At 32.2% G+C, this 22,040-nt stretch overlaps 1 protein-coding gene across 11 annotated transcripts in view; it reads right to left on the bottom strand.

Moving 5' to 3' along the window:
- The window catches only part of RYR3 (ryanodine receptor 3), a 222,108-nt gene that overhangs the window by 23,728 nt on the left and 176,340 nt on the right, over nt 1–22,040 (bottom strand). For 4 of the 11 annotated variants that reach the window (XM_035328749.1, XM_035328752.1, XM_035328756.1 and 1 more), the window contains 14 exons: nt 14,289–14,459; nt 13,203–13,262; nt 12,006–12,137; nt 11,027–11,139; nt 7,079–7,175; nt 5,413–5,522; nt 4,544–4,595; nt 3,807–3,860; nt 3,414–3,513; nt 3,061–3,140; nt 2,721–2,797; nt 1,058–1,131; nt 798–815; nt 198–278 (listed from right to left, as the gene is read on the bottom strand). In XM_035328749.1, the coding sequence (XP_035184640.1) occupies nt 198–278; nt 798–815; nt 1,058–1,131; nt 2,721–2,797; nt 3,061–3,140; nt 3,414–3,513; nt 3,807–3,860; nt 4,544–4,595; nt 5,413–5,522; nt 7,079–7,175; nt 11,027–11,139; nt 12,006–12,137; nt 13,203–13,262; nt 14,289–14,459 (1,219 nt within the window). Of the gene's footprint in view, nt 1–197; nt 279–797; nt 816–1,057; nt 1,132–2,720; nt 2,798–3,060; nt 3,141–3,413; nt 3,514–3,806; nt 3,861–4,543; nt 4,596–5,412; nt 5,523–7,078; nt 7,176–8,237; nt 8,338–11,026; nt 11,140–12,005; nt 12,138–13,202; nt 13,263–14,288; nt 14,460–17,455; nt 17,471–19,334; nt 19,356–22,040 lie in introns of all 11 variants that reach the window. The other 7 variants (XM_035328745.1, XM_035328746.1, XM_035328747.1 and 4 more) reach the window with 4 other exon arrangements.

The raw sequence follows: 22,040 nt of genomic DNA, 5'->3' as shown, positions 1-22,040 counted from the left end.
ATCTGCATAAAATCTGAAAGTACATTAAGACTTAAAAATTCAAATTAAAATCCACAATTAACATTTTTGGCATGCCAATTTTTCTCAGAATACTAAATTAGAAGAAAAAAAAAAAAAAAGATTCTATTTGGCTCTGTTTAAGAACAGGCTTATTACTCAGTCATCACTTTTCCCCAGAAGTGATTCAGTTCACTTACCATTGTTATGCCCTTCACAGAGCAGTTGTAAAAATCTAAATAGATCTCGAGTAAATTCATCATGCTGCAATACTTTTTCACCTTGAAAATATATAAATACAATGATAATGTGAAATTTGTTATTACTAAATATGCAGAACACAGAATCTTACAGTATCCTTCAAAATTGGATATTCTAGTAAAAAAAACACAGTGCTATAAAAGCTGCTTTAAAGCAATTTAAAGAAACAGACTGAAAATAATGAAAAGGAAAACAGACAAAAAGCAAAGCTGAAATATTTAGCACTCCAATGCATCCACGTTAAAAAAAAAAAAAAGCTAAAACAAAACAACAAAAAAACAAACTACACATTATATATTTAATACTTAAATGGTTAGTTATGAATAAAATCATGCCTTAAATATGAATGATACTTCTTTAATAAGCATCAGACTGTTTATCCAAGCTGAACAGCTTAACACACAACCTGTTGCAGACCATAAAGCTAAACCTGAAGCTGTCTGGAAAGATGCAATTAAAGACTTTTTTCTGTATTTGCAACACGCTTTTGCAACAAAAACTGTATCAAAAACTGTATCAAAAACTGTACCCAAACATACCACGCTCACGAACGATGACTGTGGATTAAAGAAAAATAACAAGAATACAGGATAAGAATATTGGAAGTTACACGTTTTTCTTTAAAATTATTGCTAAAGATTTTTTAAATATAATGCATATTTGGAACTCAAACCTTAAAATTATTTATATTAAGTCTGAAAACAGAAACCTCAAACCAAGTTAAATAACATTTCTAGTGTAAGAAGGAAGCACAAATAATGTTTTAAGCACTACTGATTATCAGTTTCATTCTACTTACGAGTTCCTTCTTCAGTAACCATTCCCAGGCCTTCTGCTTTATTTTGTCTCTCAAACGCATTCAAGTCAAGAACACTTATATTAAAAAAAAAAAAAAAAAAAAGAGGAAAAAGTACTGTAGTACACAACAAAAAATTATTTTCTTCTAGGAAATTTTTGGAGGCCTTCAACTACTAGTCTTGACCTGCTGTGACATGCACTGCCTCACATTTACTAAATATTAATATTAAATAAACGGACTTGGGATGAAAATAAGGCTCCAGTGTCCATATCTGTGAAGAAATGAGTCTCAGATCAGGTCTTACCATTCCCCTAACTTCACTTCCTGTAATATCATTCATGGTTTCATGTATAAATGAAAAACAACTTGAAACCACTCTTAAACATGTCTGCCAAAAGAGCATCACTTGAGTTACTTCTCAGTCACGCTGTTTTCCATGACATTTCACTACTTTTATATTGTTGCTGTATATATTATGCATTTTTATATTATTCCTAAGATACATGGAAACTGATTCCATACTCAGAAGACATGTATGGAATAAGGGTCCCCATATCTTCTGTGATCAAAATAGCACATTTATTGTGCTACCTTGGCACAGCCGAGTACCTGGAATAGCAGGTGCTGATTCTTCTCAGTCAGAATACTTTAATTCAGCTAGTCCAAATATAATTATATTTTCAGTTTTTCAGTTAAACTGTAATGCATACACGTGTTCTAAGTTCTAGTCATATCCTTAAAAACAAGATGTGGAGCATTCATCAAAGCATTATTTTCATTCTCTTATCAGTGCTCAAGTCATTTTATCAAAAACTTCTTTTTTAAGGGAGTCCTGAACAATACACATCCGCAATTGGTAATAACATCACTGCAGGTGCTTGCTAAATTGTTCTGCATAAATGGGAAAAATGACAAGATAGAATAGACATTATTTAATTACACTGCAACTACTAAATGATAATTTCTACAATGCAGGTCAACATTCCTTCCAGTTCTTCCTTTCCTTATACAGCTTCTCCACTTCTGATTCCCAGTCTACTGCTTCACAACCCTTCTGTTGCTTTAAACGGCTGAGAAAAGGAGGTTGCCTACTGTAAGAGTAATCAGAAACACCAATAGTTTTCCACCTTCTTTATGAGAGACATTTACCTTAACTAATTTGAAGTTCTGTTTTGTCAAGTGAATGGACTACAGTGATCTCACCGGCCACATGCCACCTCTAACAAACTTGATACACATGCAGAGGGTTCAGATGAAGAGATTATGTGACTCGTCAGAGATGTGCAGAAACTGATAGTTTAGTAAAGCTCCACTGGCCTGTCTCTCCTTCAGTAATGGCTTTTCTCCATCCTTAGAGCCATCCAGAAATCTTGAGGGATCTGGGACCAGTAAAGGAGCTATTACATTTTGCTTTCCTGCCTTTCCAAACTAACCCTTCAAATGCATACATACAATCTTTGCTTTATTTTCTTCTTTGGAAGAATATTCTAAATGATTAACACACTATTACTCTGATTCACAAAAAAAAAAAAATTACAAAAAAGCAGAGAGCTCTACAATCTGTGACCTGTGTAATTTAAATCTAACAAATCCACCTGGACTGGGCAGTAAGCCACCAACCCGAATAAAACTGAAATAGTAATAATATGATTTATGGTTTTACCTGCAGGACTGCATCAAGCCGGAGAGACTTTGAAAGAATCCAGCATCCTTTTTCTCCTTTAGGTAGTCTAACATTTTCTAGAGGATATGGGGGACATTTGGAGGAAAAAAGTCTGTATTGAAGTTATGTAAATTAACAATTTCCAAAATTACTATTCTAAATGCAAATCAGTAGCAAGTAATAATATCAGTGTTACTGTAGCAAAAACACCCTGATATATCTTCATCGTTTAGCCTAAAATTAAATGCACTAAAATAAAAATACAACAGAACACTAAAATTCTCCAAATTAGTTGTTTCCTTTATACAAACAAGACTCTCAATAGTTAGGAAAGCATTACCTGTTGAACTATGGTATTCCCACCATTTAGAATAGCAATACCAAGTTTTAATGTTTCAACAACCATGGGTCCTGTATGACCTGTCAAAAGAATGGTACAGTCAATAAAACTTGCAAGTATGAACTAATCAATCAGCAAAACAGTCCAAAAATTTTACCTAAATGTAGTCTCAATTCACATTTATTTTGCCTCATTATATACTATACACAAATTGTGTAAGACATACATATCATATGTATAACAAGTTGTTTATGATACATACATCATATGTATAATGACATAATACATTATATATATATAGCACTACACATGATATGTTTATTGTGTGTACTTAATACTTCACAAAACATTACCTTTGCTTGCACTAATCATCTGAAGAACCATCTCAGCAGCTCCACGATCATGCAAGCGAGCTTGCTGGTAAAGAGTTCTCTGCTTTTCCATTTCTTTCTCCTGGGTTTGGGAACAAAAGTGAGAACAAATTACAGACTGAAAAATACAAACTGACTCAGGCAACATACAAAGATGAGAAACCTCAAGTTATTGAATGTCATCTGCCTGCATAATCCATGGATTGTCTGATTCCAAAATTTCTTTTATACGAATACGAACTTTCTTTTATATGAATAACCTCATAAAGCAAATCAATACATGCTGTTTTATCCTTGCACTTATTGTAGTGGACATATTTAAAATGCTATCTTGCACTTTATGTGATGAGAAAGAAATAAGATTTAAATTCCCACCTCAAATGTCTTCTCTTTTTCTTCCTCTTCTTCCTCCTCTTCTTCCTGACAGCTCTTTTTATGTTAAGAAATAGAAATCACAATATTTCCTTAGTATGAAACATAACGGCAATTTTTACTACAGTATTTAGACTAAAGAAGATAACCATTCAAGGAAATGTTTGAAGCAATAACTAAGTCCAGTCAGAAGATTTAAGATTCCTGTAATCCTACATACTTGTGCTCATCCCCACTAAGAAGTTGATACTATGTTAGGTATGAATACTTCAGGGTATTAATCCAACTATATACGTAACATGTAAGTGTAGGTTATGTGTTCTTATGTCATCTCTCTATTCATATCCATAATAATTATCTTCAAAAGTCAAACTCCTGATTTGGAGCATCAGCCATAATCAATCTCTTGCAAAAACTGTCAACTGTCTTTTGACAGACTTCACATAGTAACGCCAAGATAATGACCCTAAGAATCAAAATAACTAATACTGTTAAGACTTCTCAAGTTAACCTTGTACAAAACTAACTGCCAAGTGGTATCAACAGGATTGCACCTACTGGAATTTTATGGTATTATTTTAAAGCAGGAAATTTCTTATTGCTCTGAACACCATTTGTTTCATTAAAAATATAGAAATGACTAATAGGAGCAGTCCACTAAGGAGACAAGGAAAAGCATCTGAAATTAATTGGAAGTATCTAAATGGAACAAGGGTTGGAGCTTGAAATTCTGTATTTACCTTTGCCATCATGGCAGAATAGGCGATATATAAAGGATCGTCTTCTAGTTTGCTATAAAGAGAAAATATTTTAAATTATTTTATGATGTAGTAATAAAAAGATGTCATATTCCTAATAATAAGTAAATACCATTTTTACTAATGGGAAGTAGACATATATCTTCTTGAATTCCTATTACATTGGAAAATACTATTATAAATATGTTTTCTAATCTCAAACCATATCTATGTAACTTTAATTAAACAATTTAGAGAAATATTTAGACATCCAATTTAGTCAAGTTGAGTAAGTAAGGATCACTGGCTGTTGCAAGTGCAGAAAAGCATTATGAAGGTACAAATTATAATTATTCTATCAGATAATAAGATTACAGTACAATACAGAAAAATATATGAAGCACTGGACAAGTACTCTTCTTATACAGAATGCATATTCTGATCAACAGTTTAAAACAGAAACTGAAAGAGAATCATGCAATCATCAATGCTATTTTGAAACCTTTTCTAACATAATGAATAAAATGCAACGAATGCCAACAGTAAGAACACTTATCTATTACTGTGAGAAGATACACTGGATGAAGCAACAGTTCTTGTAGACTTTGTGTTTCTATGAGAATTCTGGTTTCATTATTTTTCTATTGGGTATTTAACAAGCTTTTAAAATCTCAAAATTGCCAATATTTGCCTCAATATAAAGGTCATACTGAGTTTAAATACAAGAAAACTCTAATGAAACAGAGTGGCAAAAAAGTATTCACCATGGATAATACTGAACTACAGTTATGTTAAATCCATTATGTAACATTATTATAAATTCAGTTACTGTGTGATTTTATTTAATGCATTTTTCAACACAGCTATTTTACCTCCTCTCTGTGAGAGCATTGCGACTAAAATAAAGGATAATCTGATGAAGTGGATCAGGCTGTTTTTTCTCAGTATCTTCCTCTTCTTCTTCATCTTTTTTTGGAGGTGTCTGTGGTTATATAGATTTATATCAGAATATACAAATTAAGCTTCACGAATAAGAAAAAAAAGACGCATTAAGCTTAGGAAAGGACTTAATTTTGTTTTGTCCAAATTGTATTAACTTTCAGTACTCATCTTATTCAGCAGCTTACCGGAGCCTGCAATACTATTTGCCTATACGACTAAGAAGGACTTACAGTATCTGATTCTTTTATTCACATTTGATAGTACCATTAGGAGTTTCTCATTTGCAAGGTATTGAGAATAACACAAGTGAAAATCTTAGAGAGGCCTTATTCAGCAGAAATTATGTGTAGGTTTCCATTGGATCAGAACTGAAAGAAAGCCCCAGATCAATTATGTTCTGGATAATTGATTGGTAAATGGAATTATTTTTAATAATATTGTCAGATGCATCATATTCTGGCTACTATTTGCTAGATTACTTTCATATATAACTTCTAGGTGACTTTGACTCAAGAAATGTAAGAACAACTCTTAATGTCAACTTCAAACATTTTTGGCAGTTTGAAGTAGCTAGCACTGACAAAAGAGCAGTTTATTACCTTCACCTTACTTTTCTTTACAAACCCTTTACAAACCCTTTGGTGGGGTTTGTAATTATTATAGAATTATTGTAATCACTGTTTTGACTAACATTTGCATTCCTTCCTTTCAAAAAAAGAGCAAAAAATGAAGCAAAGACCATACAATTGTCAAGAGTATAAGAATATATTAGCTGTAATTTTGGAAGATCATACAATGTTCTACACCAGTTGGCCTTTAAAAAAAAAAAAAAAAAAAAAAGCTGCTAAAAAAAACGCAACATAATTGCTTCTGCTAACTCTGAAGCATCTCCTGATGCATCTTCATGTGATCCATGGACCCATGAAGCCATATACTCATTTTCACGGTGTTTACATAACACCAAGATAGGTCCCAGAGAAGTATTTTAGACAAACTGACAACAGAGATGGAAGAGATAAAACAGTAGTTTTTCTGAATCGATATAAATACCAAAATGCTCAAGTTTATCCATCATTTCCATCAAGTTCACACATAAAGCAAATTTTTGCTGAATATGGCAGCATATATTTTAATCTCCTTATGATGTATCAACAATAAAACAGCAAAAATAATTTGCATCAAAGCTGAAAATGTTAAAATTAAATATTATGCATCAACGAAAATTTATAAAAGGGGAAAAGCATCAATTGCGTCAAGCTTTAAAAAGAAGAGTAAATAAAATATAGGAACATAGGAATTACCATAATGACAAAAATAGTTGGATAGTTCCTCTAAACGATCTCTCTTCCCAGGAGAAGGTATCACTACAGTTCAACTGAAGGCATAAAGCACCTTAACGCACTTCACTGTGCATCACAGGTTGAACGTTTTTTTGATCACAGCAAAAAATGAACTTATGCCCTGGGGCATAAGGATTGATATTTTAAAAATTTATGTGTATGTATACAATACATAAAAATAAAATATAGGTTATAGATACATAAAACATACACTGAAGTGGGCACTGAGAAGATGCCCAATTATATCAGTACTTACAGCCAAATCCTGAACTAGTTTCTCCTCAAATGAATATTCCTCTGTTTCTATCCAATAGTTCTGATAGCCATGGAGGAAGAGGTTAATAGAACGGTGCCTGGGGGGGGGGGTTGTGAAAGTGAGATCAAGAGGGGTAAAGGAACATAGTATAACAGCTCAGGTGGTTAATGATTAGTAAGGATACGTGTTTGTACAATTCTGATCCTCTGATTGGTCAGTGAAACAAAAAGCAAAACATAGATTTCAGTGACAAATCTGCACATATTTTTGAACAGTCTTACTTTATTTTATTACACACTTATATGTAACTTTTTCTTCTGAAGGCTTTTAGAGTGCTAATATATAAGTGAAATTATGGGACTGGTGCCTTAATACAAGCATGGGAAAAGTACATACTTTAAAAGACTGAGAGCGAGTGGGTGGGATTTACTCCTACTAGGTGTAATTTAGTTTACTAGATCTGGCACATAGAGACAGCAGAAGTTGGTTGTCAACAGCAAAATAATTATCAAGTGCTTTCCAGCACCTTATGTGCAGACAATCACTGCCTTCTTCCATACAAAGCCAAACATCAGCTTCTTTTCTTTCAGTTGCAACTCTAGGCAGTGATAATGTGTCTTCAAAGAAGCTGGGTTAAAAATATCTAAAAACCACTCTAGAAAAAGACCAATTTTAGAAAACTCTTAGGTATATTGATAACTATTATAAAGTATTAACTTAACTGGAAAATTTTCTGCAGAAAATACAGCTCGTGGCAATAAGTCTACGCATAATATTGACCAAACCATCCCATATTTACATCATATTTGAGGGAAAATCTTGTTTTGAGGTGCTCTACATGAAGTTACAAAGGTTGTTCCACAAAGCCTTTTTGTTCACTTTTATCCTGCACCGATAATTATACAAATTGATGGTATATACTATGACTTGTCTAAAGACACTGGACATAAATTCTCATTTTATGGTGACACAGATATTTAGCCAACCCTTTATACTCTCCCTCTGGCACTGGTGACATTTTACTATCAGTTTTCAAAAACTGACCAATCAGAATACACTCTGAAAATTGTACAAATTCATGTTTTATGGCAACATCAAATCATGGCTGGGAAGGAATAAGTGTGTGCATAAGGAAGAGGCTCTCCACAAGTTACATTACCGTTAACTTGAGTATAAGCCTGTCATACTGAGTTTTTTCATGTACTTTTTCCAGCCAAACACGTTGAAAGGTGCTCAGGAAGAAATTGCTAATTTTGTGTCTGAAGAAAAGCATATAGGTTTTCATTGAAGAACTAACAACAAAGGCACAAGTTAAATTCAATAGTCAGAAAGAATGTATTTGTAAACTCTGTATGAAAAATTGCCATGTATAACTTTGCTGTATCTATGTGCATATACAGATGATAGACAGTAAGACAAATAATTTACAAATTAATTTCTTTAAAAGATGAAACATAAATACAAAAATCTTAGAGAATGCATTTCTCATACAAGACATTATGTCAAAGCTGTGAACATACATTCATTAACCAGAGAATAAAGAATTAGTATTTTCTAACTTCACTGACATTTTTTCCTTGAAAAAATAAAATAAAACTACAATTTACTTTGTACCTCACAGTACTTCTCAGAAAAGGGATTACTTGAAATAATTATGCAAGAAGTTAAAACATTTTTTCTATAATTTAACAAACCTGCATATCAACAAGACAGTTCACTTGCTGAAATATCCTACTGGAATTCCTAAAAACTGATACATATAAGTATGCATTTGAAGAAAAATAGATTTAAATGGAAAATTAACATTAAATTATATTGAAAGCTATCTAAATCTCCAGAAAATTATCAAAAGAAAGGGATCATTATCCACTGAAGATATTAATCTTTTCTAGGATAAAGTATTACAATAAACTGTTTGCTTACTGCCTTTTAATTTACTGCCCTTTAAATAAATCATCAATTTTAGAACTAACACTCTCAAAACAAAGCTGCAACTAAACTGAGGAAATATACAAGATATCAGGACCTGCATTTGAAATTGTGGTGCAGTGGGATTAACATAGCTCTTAGAATTAATCACACCCCACTTGAAATTAGACTCCGTAGGGTTCAGATGTCTAACAACACTTCAATTTAAATGACAGAGATAGTTATATATGCAATAAGGTGCAAAATAGTGTTGTAGCCTTATTTTCCTGTCAGAATTCAATGATTTACCTAGAAAAATATGTCTATAAACTAATGAATTTTGAAACTTTTTTTTCTGCACCTATCAACTAAGGAGTTCTTGCACTCTTGCCTTTTTTTTTTTTTTTTTTTTTGAAATGCAGATATCAAAATAAATTGGTTAAAATAGAGAGGTCATTTTTATAATCTGGAAGAAGAAATAATGGGACAGATTTGCCTCACATTCATACTAAAATTAAGTTTAAACTCCATAAAATCTACCATAAACTTTGAGAAGAACCAACCTAATTTTTTTTTTTTTTTGGGGGGGGGGGAAGTTTTTAATGAAAATTACAGATACTCTAAGTTTTCTATTTCAATGAGTCTTATTCTGTATTTTCTTGAAAATGAAAATACAGATTCATAACATATTTTGACCCTTGGCAAGTTTTACATCAACCTCATGAATCCTAAATAAATGTTTTTTAAGACAAAAATAAAATGAATTATTTTTATCATTTAGGTGCTCATATATAATCCAAACATGTTAAGAAATATAAATCCAGAATACATTTATAAAAAAAAATCTTCACAAAATTGTTATAGTGAAATATCTACCACTTCCTCTTGTTTTTCAAAGCAGAGTTCTTGAAGATAAAATAGTTGATAGTTCAAACCTAATCAGTTTGGTTTCATGTTGTTTCATTCCATTTCGTTCTGCCTCCATAAAGATTGCCTAGTGGCATTGTGATGGCTTAGAGAGCTATTGGAGTCTAGAACTACTATTTTCATGAAGATGTTTGCTTTTTATGGTATAACTGGCTTTTATATGTCTTCTGGAAACCTTGCATTCTTCTCAGTATGTTAGTGGCACAGCTACAGACCTTTAGCTGACAACAAGCACGTAAATAGGCTTTAATACAGGCATTTTAAAATGTAATGCAACTCTTTTGTTAAATACCTTGCAAACAATCTTTGAACAAAAATATAAAACATGAACAAACATGAACCATCATAAAACACAAAAGTGAAGAAGCAAATTTCATCAGAAATGTGCTTAGGCTGTATCTGAATACAAAGCACATTGAAAAGAACATGGTAGTGAAAGGACAGTAATTGTGTATGGTGTTAATACATGGTTTAAATCAGCAGATGAATCCAGGCATGGGATGCGATGCACTTTATCTCAGACTTCGTGGTATCTACTTTCAACTGGAGTAATAAGTAGAGCAACACGCAAGTGCAAAATCTCATTGTGCACTGCTCTGCTGCAGTATCTCCTTTACTGCATTTATCATTTGGATGTAATAGCTAAAGATTGCCTAATGCTATAGCATGGAGTGTTCATGCAATAAGAGTATAGCCATACAAAAAAGCTTTAAAAAAATACAAATGCAAGAGAATAAACCACAACCAAACAGAGAGAAAAAAAAAAAAAAAAAAAAAAAATAAAAAAAAAAAAAAAAAAGGACAGAAACAGCAACAACATCTTAACACGTTTTCCACAAATAACTTGAGGAAATACAGAAAATAACGGCTGACAAAAATGAAGCATTTTGTTTTTGAAGCAGTGTAATTCCTATGGTCTTTTTCCCCTCTGGTATTTGTCATGAGACAGGTATTTTGATACTGTGAGGAATTAGCTGGTAACTAACCAACTCATTTCTTAGACTCCATTACACAAGCCAAACAATTATCAAACTTGTAGGTATACACACAAGTAACATTTCCACTCAGAAATGTAAACAAAATTAATGAATAATAAATCTTTCAGCCATTTACCTGGGCAGGTTGTACAATGGTGCCATTCTAAAACAAGCAACAACAGCCCTTTTGCGTTGTTTTGACAGGAGTTTATGCCAAACAGCTTTCTTTGATCTCAGTGGTTGTTCAACCTATGGGAAAATATCTTTCATTACATACTATGGAAACTCTATGTTTAATTCCAAATTTTCTTTTTAGACACTGGTTAATGTATCTAACAAATGAGAAAATTTACAATTTGCTAACAAATTAGAGAAGTTACAAAAACTCTACATCATCTGAAAATACTTGTTTGGTTTTTTGTTTGTTTGTTTGTTTTTTGTTTCTTTTTTTTTTTTTTTTTACATACTTTGAAAAAATACTGATGGCCTTATATACAGTGCCTCTCAGTTCATACAGGAAAGCTTGAGATACTAGAATGGGTGGGACTCCTACATAAAACTCCAAAATGATTACTTTGCTTGTTTATAACTATGCATATTCAATCATTCATGTGAACAAATTTCTGTGCTATATTACTTGTGAATGAAAAGAATTAACTTTATGTGGGAAGATTATAAATGCATTTTTGTATTTAAAATTGTAGCATTTGAATGCACAGACAAATAGATTCAAAAGTTGCTATAGAATCCTTGTGTAGAAATGGAAGACAGGCTAAAATCAGTAATATTAGAAGTAAATGTACATGCTAACATTTCTCCCTAAATTTTTCATCTACCGAATGCTGATGTTCTGTACATTATACTTCATGCAACTGTTTACAGTAAAGTTTTGCAGGGGCAAATACATCCTGAGATTTCTGTGAAACAACATTGAGGCACTTCAGCACATGACATTAAAAACTTTGCATATATAGACAACTGTGTGTGCACGCATGTGCTGTAATTGCTTTCATCTGAAAATTTTAATGATACACACTGGATTGGAAATAATTTCTATTAGGAAAGAAACTCATTCTACTTTAAAACAAGCACAGTATAGACATGTAACTTTATACCTGCTCCAGATGATACAGAGCAGCTGATATCCTCTGCACACGTTCCACGTTTTTCTCAGGGTCAGTTGGCTCATCACTTTTCAAAATGTCTTTATACAGATTTAACTGCCATTTCACAGCTGGATCATCAGACTAAAAAGCAACATATTTTATACTAAAGCTGCTGAATGAAGATAGTGAATTTCACTACTGCCATTATTATTCTCATAGCATAATGAATAATGTCATAGGTATTCCCATTTCATCTGTCCCTTTCAGTCCAAATTAGCATTTGCTAGCTGCTCAGAAAAAAAGGCATTATATTCTGAACTCTGTTCTCATGCAAGATTCTATTTCATGAAACCAAATAATCCACCCTGAAACTTCTTTATTGCATTTAACTCCATTAAAAATGAGGAAGCACATTTAGCGCTGAGACCGGTGAAATTCCGTACTGACAGTGGAAAGTGGATTTTAATCAGACAGCTGGAATGTCAGGAGGTGAAGAGTCACAGCCAAAGTTTTGGCTTTTTTTTTTTTTTTTTTTTTTTCAACAGCCAAGACAAAAATACGAGAAAATACATTAGAATTACCTGTTGTATCTAATTTAAATTTAAGTAAGCTCAAATTTATAGCAACAGGGCAGCTATTTGCTACTAGAGAAAAATGAATTACTTGTATTATGTTCAAATATGGGCAATTATATTAATTAAATATTTGTAGGACAATGAGGACTCCATTTTGGTATCAACTTTGACAATATATTCAGCATCTAAGTAGTAGGAATACGTATGTGCTTGAAAAACTGCTCAAGTGCCAAAGTGACACATGGTTTCATTATTTCATTACAGTCACTTTAAAATGCATATTAGTAAGTACTATTTAATGGTTAGAACCAGTTAAGTTCAAAATAGGGAGCTGAAATTAGTTTAATTTTATTTTCTTCTGGATTGAGATAATTTTAAGTAATTATAACTTTAAAACTACCATTATCTCTTTCTTTACACTTCAATGGTTCTATAGGACTTCCTGAAACTTGAAAACACCAGCCAAGTCTACAAAGAAAGCAGGTTTGTCACGAAAATATTATGAACAAAAATATTAAAATGACAATTTTTCAAATAGCTTTTCACTTTTTTTTTTTTTTACGTACCAAGATCATGATAAACAATTTCAATTTTCATGTTTAACAGTGCTATCGCAGACAGATTTTATTACCTTTTCCTGTAAATGTAAGTTGTTACGTAAATGCTCTTTGACTTCTTCATCAGTGTCCCTCTGTAGAAAGATAGAAGTGCTTCTCAATTTTTGGTTATGATTCATCTTATAAGAACATGCACAACATAGAACAGTTATTGTTTTAATATTAAAAAGTAACCTCATTGTTTTCAAAGTACACATATTACCAGAAGAGCATGGGACAAAAGCATTTTTAAATTGTGACCACAAAACAAGGATTAAACTTTGAAAGGAATTAAAGCTAACTAATCATCTTTGAATATTTGGTCCAAATGTATCGTAGAATCATACAATGTCATGAGTTGGAAGGCACCCATGAGAATTATAAAATCCAACTCCTGACTCCACACAGGGCAACCTAACAGTCAAACCATCTAAGAGCATTGTCCAAACACTTTTTGAATACCAACATGCCTGGGACCACTTCCCTGGGGAGCTTGTTCCAGTGACTGACCATGCTCTCAGAGAAGAATCTTTTCCTAAAAGCCAATCTGAACCTCCCCCATACAGCTTCATTTCAGTCCCTCAGGTCCTACCACTGGTCACCAGACATATCACTGGTTAGCGCCTTCCTTTGGACACTCTCTAATAGTTTTATATCTTTATATTGTGAAGCCTAAAACTGCACACAGTACTCAAGGTGACGCCACACCTGTGCTGAGTATAGTGTGACAATCACTTCTGTCAACCAGGTTAGCTAAAGTGTACTTAGTGCACCCCATAATACAGTTGGTCCTTTTGGATGCCAGGGCACATTGTTGACTCACATTGAGCTTACCATCACTCAACACTTGATCCCTATCTGCAGGACTGCATTCCAGCCATTTGTTCACTTGGCATATGTATATGTAAATGTACATTTTATACAAATAGAAAATCCCATGGAAAGGATGATAGCTATCTATGCACACCACTTTGTCTTGTGAAAGCACGATTAGCAGCTGTAATTGCTTACAGAACATTGACATATTTTATTATATTCACTGCTTAGATATTTATGCTTCCAAGTTGTTAAAAAACTTCTGTTTATTCTCCATTAAAAACTATTACAAATTATTCACTTACATGGCTGTATCTAGTTTTAGCCAGAGAGATGAGCTCTTGATCTCCAGGAGTACACATATTCAAGCCAATAGGAAGCATCTTTTTAAGTGCAGCTACAATCAACGATGTTTGTATGGAGTACAAATCCCCTCTACGTTTTGATTTCTTTCTTTCTTGATCTTGTCCTCCGGACTGTAATAAAAATATTAAAATTAAATAAATAATACAAAGGTAAATGACTGTAATTATTCTCCTACCACATACTCTTCCAACACATTCTTCTCCTAGCAGAAAACTATGTTCCTAATGTAGTTCATAATTAATTAAAAATGCTACATTAGAGGAAGGGTATACAGTCTTGAGTGGGAAATTACAGTAATATTTTAGGTGTGCTCCAATGATGAAACTGCAGTAACAGTAATATTTTAATTGCAGTAAAATAGTTTTGGATGCATTCATACATATAAATCTAACTATATTTTCTGGACCTTACCTCTCAAATCAGAAACAGCTATAGAGTTAAAAGCTAAGTCAGTCTCAGGGGATGGTATTAGTTTGCAATGTTACAGAGGCAAATTCAGGATGTTTAAATTTTTGTTAGAAACTTTCATGAAGATACAGCCATCCATTATTTCAATGAATGAATATTGTCTGATTTACCTTGCCTAAGAAATAACAGTATTTAAAATACTTTGGATGCAATAACATGCCAATGAACCAATGCCTCTGGGAAAAGCACTGTCATTTGGCTTTGGCCAATATAACTAAATCTGGAATGAAAAATTAATCCTTTTACAGCTTTGGAGATTGTGAACAATAGGAAAACGAAAACAAAAAAGACAGGAATAAACAGCACAACAGAATAACATTGTCTTATCTTCAATAGACAGTGTACAATGGTATTTCACGTAATTTTTAATTTATGTGACAGCAAACCAAAACCTTTAGAACAGATCCATATAGTTAATGAACATATGGTAAACACCAACAACATAAAAATAGCCCAGTTCTGAATTCTGTACCTAGATTAAACTCCTACTACAGGCAAGGGAGTTTTGCCTAAGACAAGATTTCAGGACTAGGCCTACAGGCTTATAAAACACTACTGAACAGCAAATGCTTGCATTTAACCCTCCACATCCTTTTCCCTCTGTCAATTAAATTTTACTGACTACTGTTTGTATAATATATTGTGTAGTTCCACATAAGGATACAGCAGAATCCATTGCAATCCATATTACCAATTATTACCGCACTATTATCACATAATCACTGAAAGGAAAAAAAGGTAGCTATACATAATCCAGTAGGTGGGAAATTTTGGCAGATTCTGTCTTCTAGATGGTGAATCTCTGTGTATACAGCTGGTGTTGAAATCATTTTGCAGGTCAGAGGGAACACACATGGGATGTGGTTTCCTTTCTTAAGGAACTAGCAATTGCAAGAGAGTACTTTGCCTCAAAGCTTTGCTTTTGGAAGTGCCTTAGAAATAGCAATGATGTAATGGCTATAATAATGATATTATTTGTACTCTACATTGACAGCAGACAAACAAATCCCACAATGTATCACTATATTCCAGTGGCGTCACTATGCATATTAAATAAGAAATACCAAAATATATACACAGATCTATTAAAAAAAATAAAAGGAAGAAGAGAGACATTTTTACTTTTCTGCATCTTTATGCCTAGGGACATTTTACACATCCAATTTTTTTTTTATTATTCATTTCAGATTAATAACTAGGTGAGCATAACACCAGAACATTTTTAAAGCATGAAAAGAAGATCCATTCTGCCTTTGCCATCGTATTCTGCTGTCTATGAATTTGCAACTCTTGTGGATAAATGTGTAAGTAGAGTCACAGACAGTAACCTAAAAAGCAATAAAATTAAGTCTTTTTACATTCTAATATGTAACTATATAAATGAACAAAATACCTTCATTTCAACGTAAAGATTTTTCAATTGGGTATATTTTCCCCTAAAGAATTAGCTGTGCTAAAAGAACCTCAGCAAGAAGAATGATATATTCTCACAAGCTGAAATTTCTTCAAATGTATATAGAAAAAGAATTACAGATTTTCCATTAGGTTGATAATAATCAAATATATAATTAAAAATTAGAATATTTATATTGAAAACATATAAGTAATATTTATATTAAATATAGACAAAACTGGTTAAGGTAATGGAATTAATATTTTTCCAACCCTCCTTAGATAACCCACTCTATCAGACTATCATGAGAGCATTCATTAAACCCTACTCTATATACCTGGGTAAGTTTGAAAATAGGAAGGCTTGAAGTCAGATCTATTTAAAAAGTGAGCCGTTGTGGTATCTTATGCTTCCAGTTTAATTAATTAAAAACTCTTCACACCATCATCATACTTCTCAGGGCACAGGGTGAAGGGAGAGATAAAACGGAAAACCATGAAAATGGATCCGTAGGGATCCCAAAGGGATCCCAAGGGATCCATTTTGCTTTTCATTCTGTATAACCAATGAAGAACACATCATAGGCTGAAAAGTATTTATCTCTATTATGAATTATTATTAAAATAATACGAATGATGGAAAGGAAGATGAACTACGGTTCACTGGAGACTAAGGAAGTCTTGAATACATTAAATGTAAAAAAGAAACAAGAACTATTCAAAAGTGTCCTCACATCTCACATGATTAGGAAGGACCCATTTTAATTTTGGAAAAAGGTAGTAGTTGAGCTCTGTATCTGGTTTGAAATTCTTCATTCTAACACAATCTTCCATTCATCTACAGACAGGATACAAGCTATAACACTTTTTCCCATTTATTCTTCTTGAATATCATAAACCAAATACATTTCTGATGACTCTACTTAGGCATCATTTTTACAACGTTTGCTACAATACATTAGCAAAAAATACCCCAGAATGCAGAAAGACAGCAGAGGGGGAATGCACATCTAAAATAATTACAAAATGTATCTTTACTACATTTTTACAATAATGTGTGGGTGTGCTAATGCAAATTTCAGCTGCTCTGCTCAAATGCTGCCACTTTAACTCAGAGAAAATTTATAGTATTTGGGACCTGGGCCTTCACTTTGTGACGCCACTGCTATGATCAATGGAAAGAATGCTTGGAGCCTGATCATTTCTAAAGATAAAACAAAAACACATCATGCATTTTGACCTGTACCTTTACTTGCATGGCCTGTATGAAAGAAAAATAAAGGGAAAAACATAAGTAAAAGAGATGAAAAGATGATAACTTTACAAGTTAGTAATAAACTTACTCAGCTCTATCAGGACAGTATATATATGGTAAGTTTGTAGCTAAAACAATAAACTGTGAGTGTATAATCAAATGAGACCTTAGTGAAATAATTTTTATCTAGCTTAATCCTTATTGTACTTCTAAATTTATCTGCTGCTATTCAGCATGACATAATACACCACTATTCAGTGCTTCAGCATGTAAGGAAGTATATCTAATGAGTAACACATCACTGTACTAATTACTGCAACTTTTCCCAGTATTGTTAAAAGGAACAAGGTGCTTGGAATTCTGGATAAACCAATAATTAAAAATATTCCAACCATATAACCCCTCCTACCCCATACCCTAAATACCAATTAGGAAAAAAAAAAGCTTAGAAATAGAAAACAAAATCAAGACACCATCATGAAGATGGAACATTTCACTTATAGCTGTATTTTCCCATTGTCTAACACATTACTGTCTTGTAGACAGCCTGAGAGAAAATTTGAGTTAGGCGCGGATCTCCCAGCAGCACCCATTTTGAGAACACTACTATAAACTCAGCTGTAACTCACATACATAGTTTTATTTACCTGTTTATTATGTTAATACTATACATACATACACATAAATAAACATGTACTCATAGCCAAAGCTAGGTTATGATCGTGTCATGTAATCTCAAAAAGATAAGACTATGTTGCTACAATGAAACAGCACAAAAGTTTAAGAGTTACTTAAGGGAATCCTTGAAAATACTGTAGAAATCTGTTGATTAAAAACAAAGAGAAAAACACATAAAAACAAACCCTTCCCCCCTGCTTTCCATGATTTCTCTTATTCTAACTTCGCTTTCTTGTGGATACTCAAAGTAGTCTATAATGTTTGCTTTTTGGCCTCAAACTTTGAAGCCAAGCTATTATTAAAATGTTTCTATATCCTATGATAATTATGTCACATAGTAAAGAGCTTCTGTAAATCAAAAGAGAATGACAGACTAATAACCAAATAAGTGGTAAGTGCCTTAGAATCTTCAGTATCTTACTTAGACAAATAATAATTTGTAACTGAAAATGTGTGAAATATGTAGATGCTGCACAGACATGGTTCAGTAGATACACGTTAAAAGGCGAGTAAATGCTAATTCCATTTCATTTATTAGAAATTACCATAAAACTAATCCATTCATAATTTACCATAATATAACTAAAGGAAATATATTCTATGCAATTTAAATGTTCAATGTTGAGATCAAAAATTCTTGCAGAAAATATTAATATCAAATCCTCAAATAACCATAAATTTGCAAATAATATGTATTATGTATTACAGATGGGCACAAATCATAATGCTGTCTTGTAATACAAACTTGATTTTTTGACTTGATATTTTTGGTCTAAGCCTCAGGCTTCTATAATAGGCCTATACAAATGCTTTTTAAAAATAGATATAAAATTTTATTAATGAATGCCAGTCATATTAAGTTTCAGTAGGATATACAAGTGTTTAGCAACTGAGGTTATATATCCAACCACATCTTCATTTAGATTCCAAACCCACATATGTATTACACATTTATTACGTACATGTTAATGTGTACATTTAGACTTTTATACCAATTAACTGTAAAACACTACGGAATTATTACATTTTAATAAAAATACTATTTTATCAACAAACCTATGAAGGATTCAAAAACAAATACAGGATGAAAAGAACATGTTTAATTTCTCAATTTCAACTGCCATCAGAAATCTCTTATTTCAATGCAATCTAAGTTACCAGTCTCTCTTGGACTGAAAGTTCTCTAACTTACCATTCCCCTCCGAGCACTCTGCTGCCATTTTTTTAGAAAAGAAAAATTAAAAAACTTTCTCAGCTGTTATTATATTTATTTGAGAATATATTAACAAGGTTAATATTGTATAATCAAAACACAATGGGTACTATATCTTTTTTTTTTTTTTTTTTTTTTTTTTTTTATCGTAACAGTGAATCATTTGTCACCATTGATGTCAGCTACAGAAAAATAACGTAACCCTAAATCTTCATCCTCAGCACAACTTTTTCTGCATTTGGCACATAAAGATACAGAACCTCCCATGATATATCATACATCACACATTACCACCATCACAGCATCCTAGATCTTTGGAAAGCTGGTAGTCTCTGCTCTAAAGTAGGTAGTTGCCTAAAGCAGTCTGAGATCAGCATAGGGCCCTTTGCCTTTAAAAGTGAACTGTTTGTGTTGGACTAACTGTTAATGGCCAGTGTTCACATTCACATTTATTTATACATTCTCATGCCGGGTAAATACAGTATATAATTGCTTTAATTAAACATAATGTGAATAAAGAATAACTCATAATAAACAGGAAAATGCTAGTTATTCTTCTGTCATACTGTCATTTCTGAGCTAAATGTTAATATTAAAGCAAGAAATTATAAAAATATTGTGTCCCTAACATAATGTGCATTATTAATTGCTCCATTAATATATAAATAACAAACCTCATAGTAAATTCTGAAATTCTGTTACTTAAAGAATTTCTTGTTCATTCTAAACTATGCAGTCTTAAAAAAAAAAAAAAAATCAGATCTAAATGCACTTTTTAATGAACACACTGGGGTTTAAGAGCACTTTTATGATATAGTATAAAGTGTTATAAATTTCCTGATTAGAAATAATATATAGAAAACCAATACAACAGTTCTAAACGAAGCCTCGTGTATCGCATCATGGTATTTGAGTCCTGAAAAATGGCCTAAATGATCAGCTGTTCTGCAATCACTACTGCAGATCCATATGGTACCAGATTAACAAAATATTCAGTCATGAACAACAGTCTTTTATTTCTGTTCCTATATTAGCAATAACCATGCACAACATCCTTGAATGCTATGATTTTGCATTAGTATGCTTACAAAAAATTATACGCATATAAAAAGATTTATGATCTCAGTGTATTTTATGGCCATATGAAGAAAAGCACATTACATATGCATCTACATCTATGTTTATATATATAAATATATTAGTTAAAATATATACAACAGGTATTTGGAAATCTAATTTTAAAACCAAACCCTTTCAAATTTGGGTTACATAAATTCTTGATGCTGAATCCCTGTGATTTTATCTAAATCAGAGCAGTATGAGGCTATTCTTCTTTTGGTGAAGATTTGTTTTGTCATTCCTGCCATGCCATCTTTTACTAAAATATGATATTAACAGTTTACCCCATCTTTCCAATACTGCAGAGAGATACAATTCCGATAAAATATGAATTATCAGATTCTAATCTACCATGATCTGAAAAAAAAAAAAAAGAAAAAAAAAGAGAAAAAAATAGAAAAGAAAAAGGAAAAGGACAAGGAAAAGGAAAAGGAAAATGATTGATTTCTTGGCTCCTGAGACCAATTCCAATGCACAAATTTCAAAATCTATGTATTATATGTATGTGTAGGAATTGCCATAGGGTAAAGTATAGAGATTTCTGTTAGACTGTGTTAGTGTGTAATTAACAATCACATAACATGCATTGTGTCATCTCACTGATGAGGATTATACAAACACTTCAGCACTATCATACAATTTCAAAGAGCTGTATATTGAAAAAAAAAGAAAATGCATTAAAAAAATCCTTTTCAGAATTTTATATATAGTTTGAACTGCTGTTCAGTGTCAGTCATGAACTAATGATGAACAGAAAATCCAGTATTTTTACTTGTAAACTTTCCAATAATATGATTTGGCTCAACCAAGTTTCAAAACTTAAAAACTTAGAAAAGAAACAAACATGCTTTTCAAGAGAATTAAAAAAAAATGTGATGAGACGTTTTTTCTGACTCCCTATTGTATAAAGTTGGGCTTACTGTAGCTAAGTTACAGACAAAATCAAAATACAGTGAAATACAAAACAACAAACCCCACCTCTTCTTGAACCGTTTCTAAACAGGATTTCTCAAAACAAATTATAAGTTTTTGTTTTTGTTTTTTGCTATATTTACCAACACTACCTTGGAATTACATTTCATCTGACTTGTGGATCTTGTTATGAGTAAGGCAGTCTTCCTCAGCTAATGTCAAAGACATTTTCTCTATTACGCAGGTAACAAATGTATTTTCCAACCATCATGTCAGCATCTTGTCATATTGAAAATGATTAAAAAAGAACTGAATGTGGTCATTAATAAGAAATGAGAAAAACAGTGCACATATGGCACACTATATTTATGAATAAAGAGAGAGATGTAAATGCAGCATTACTCCATCAAAGCTGAACAATATTGACATTCACAAGAAAAAGAGCAGGTGGACAATACTGCTTCACTTATTGTCACTTATATTTACAATATATTCTACCTGTTTTGTTTTTTAAAGGACCAACAAGCTATATTACATATTATGACCCATGTTCTCTTTCATATGTAACTTCTTCAAATCAAGACCCATGTTTTAATCGCATGTCTCTGAAAATTTAACACACACTTAATAACTAACTCAAAGGTACATAGTCTA

Source organism: Oxyura jamaicensis, chromosome 5 (assembly GCF_011077185.1).
Source record: "Oxyura jamaicensis isolate SHBP4307 breed ruddy duck chromosome 5, BPBGC_Ojam_1.0, whole genome shotgun sequence".
NCBI classification, from domain to species: domain Eukaryota; kingdom Metazoa; phylum Chordata; class Aves; order Anseriformes; family Anatidae; genus Oxyura; species Oxyura jamaicensis.
This window is presented reverse-complemented; position numbering and strand designations above follow the sequence as displayed.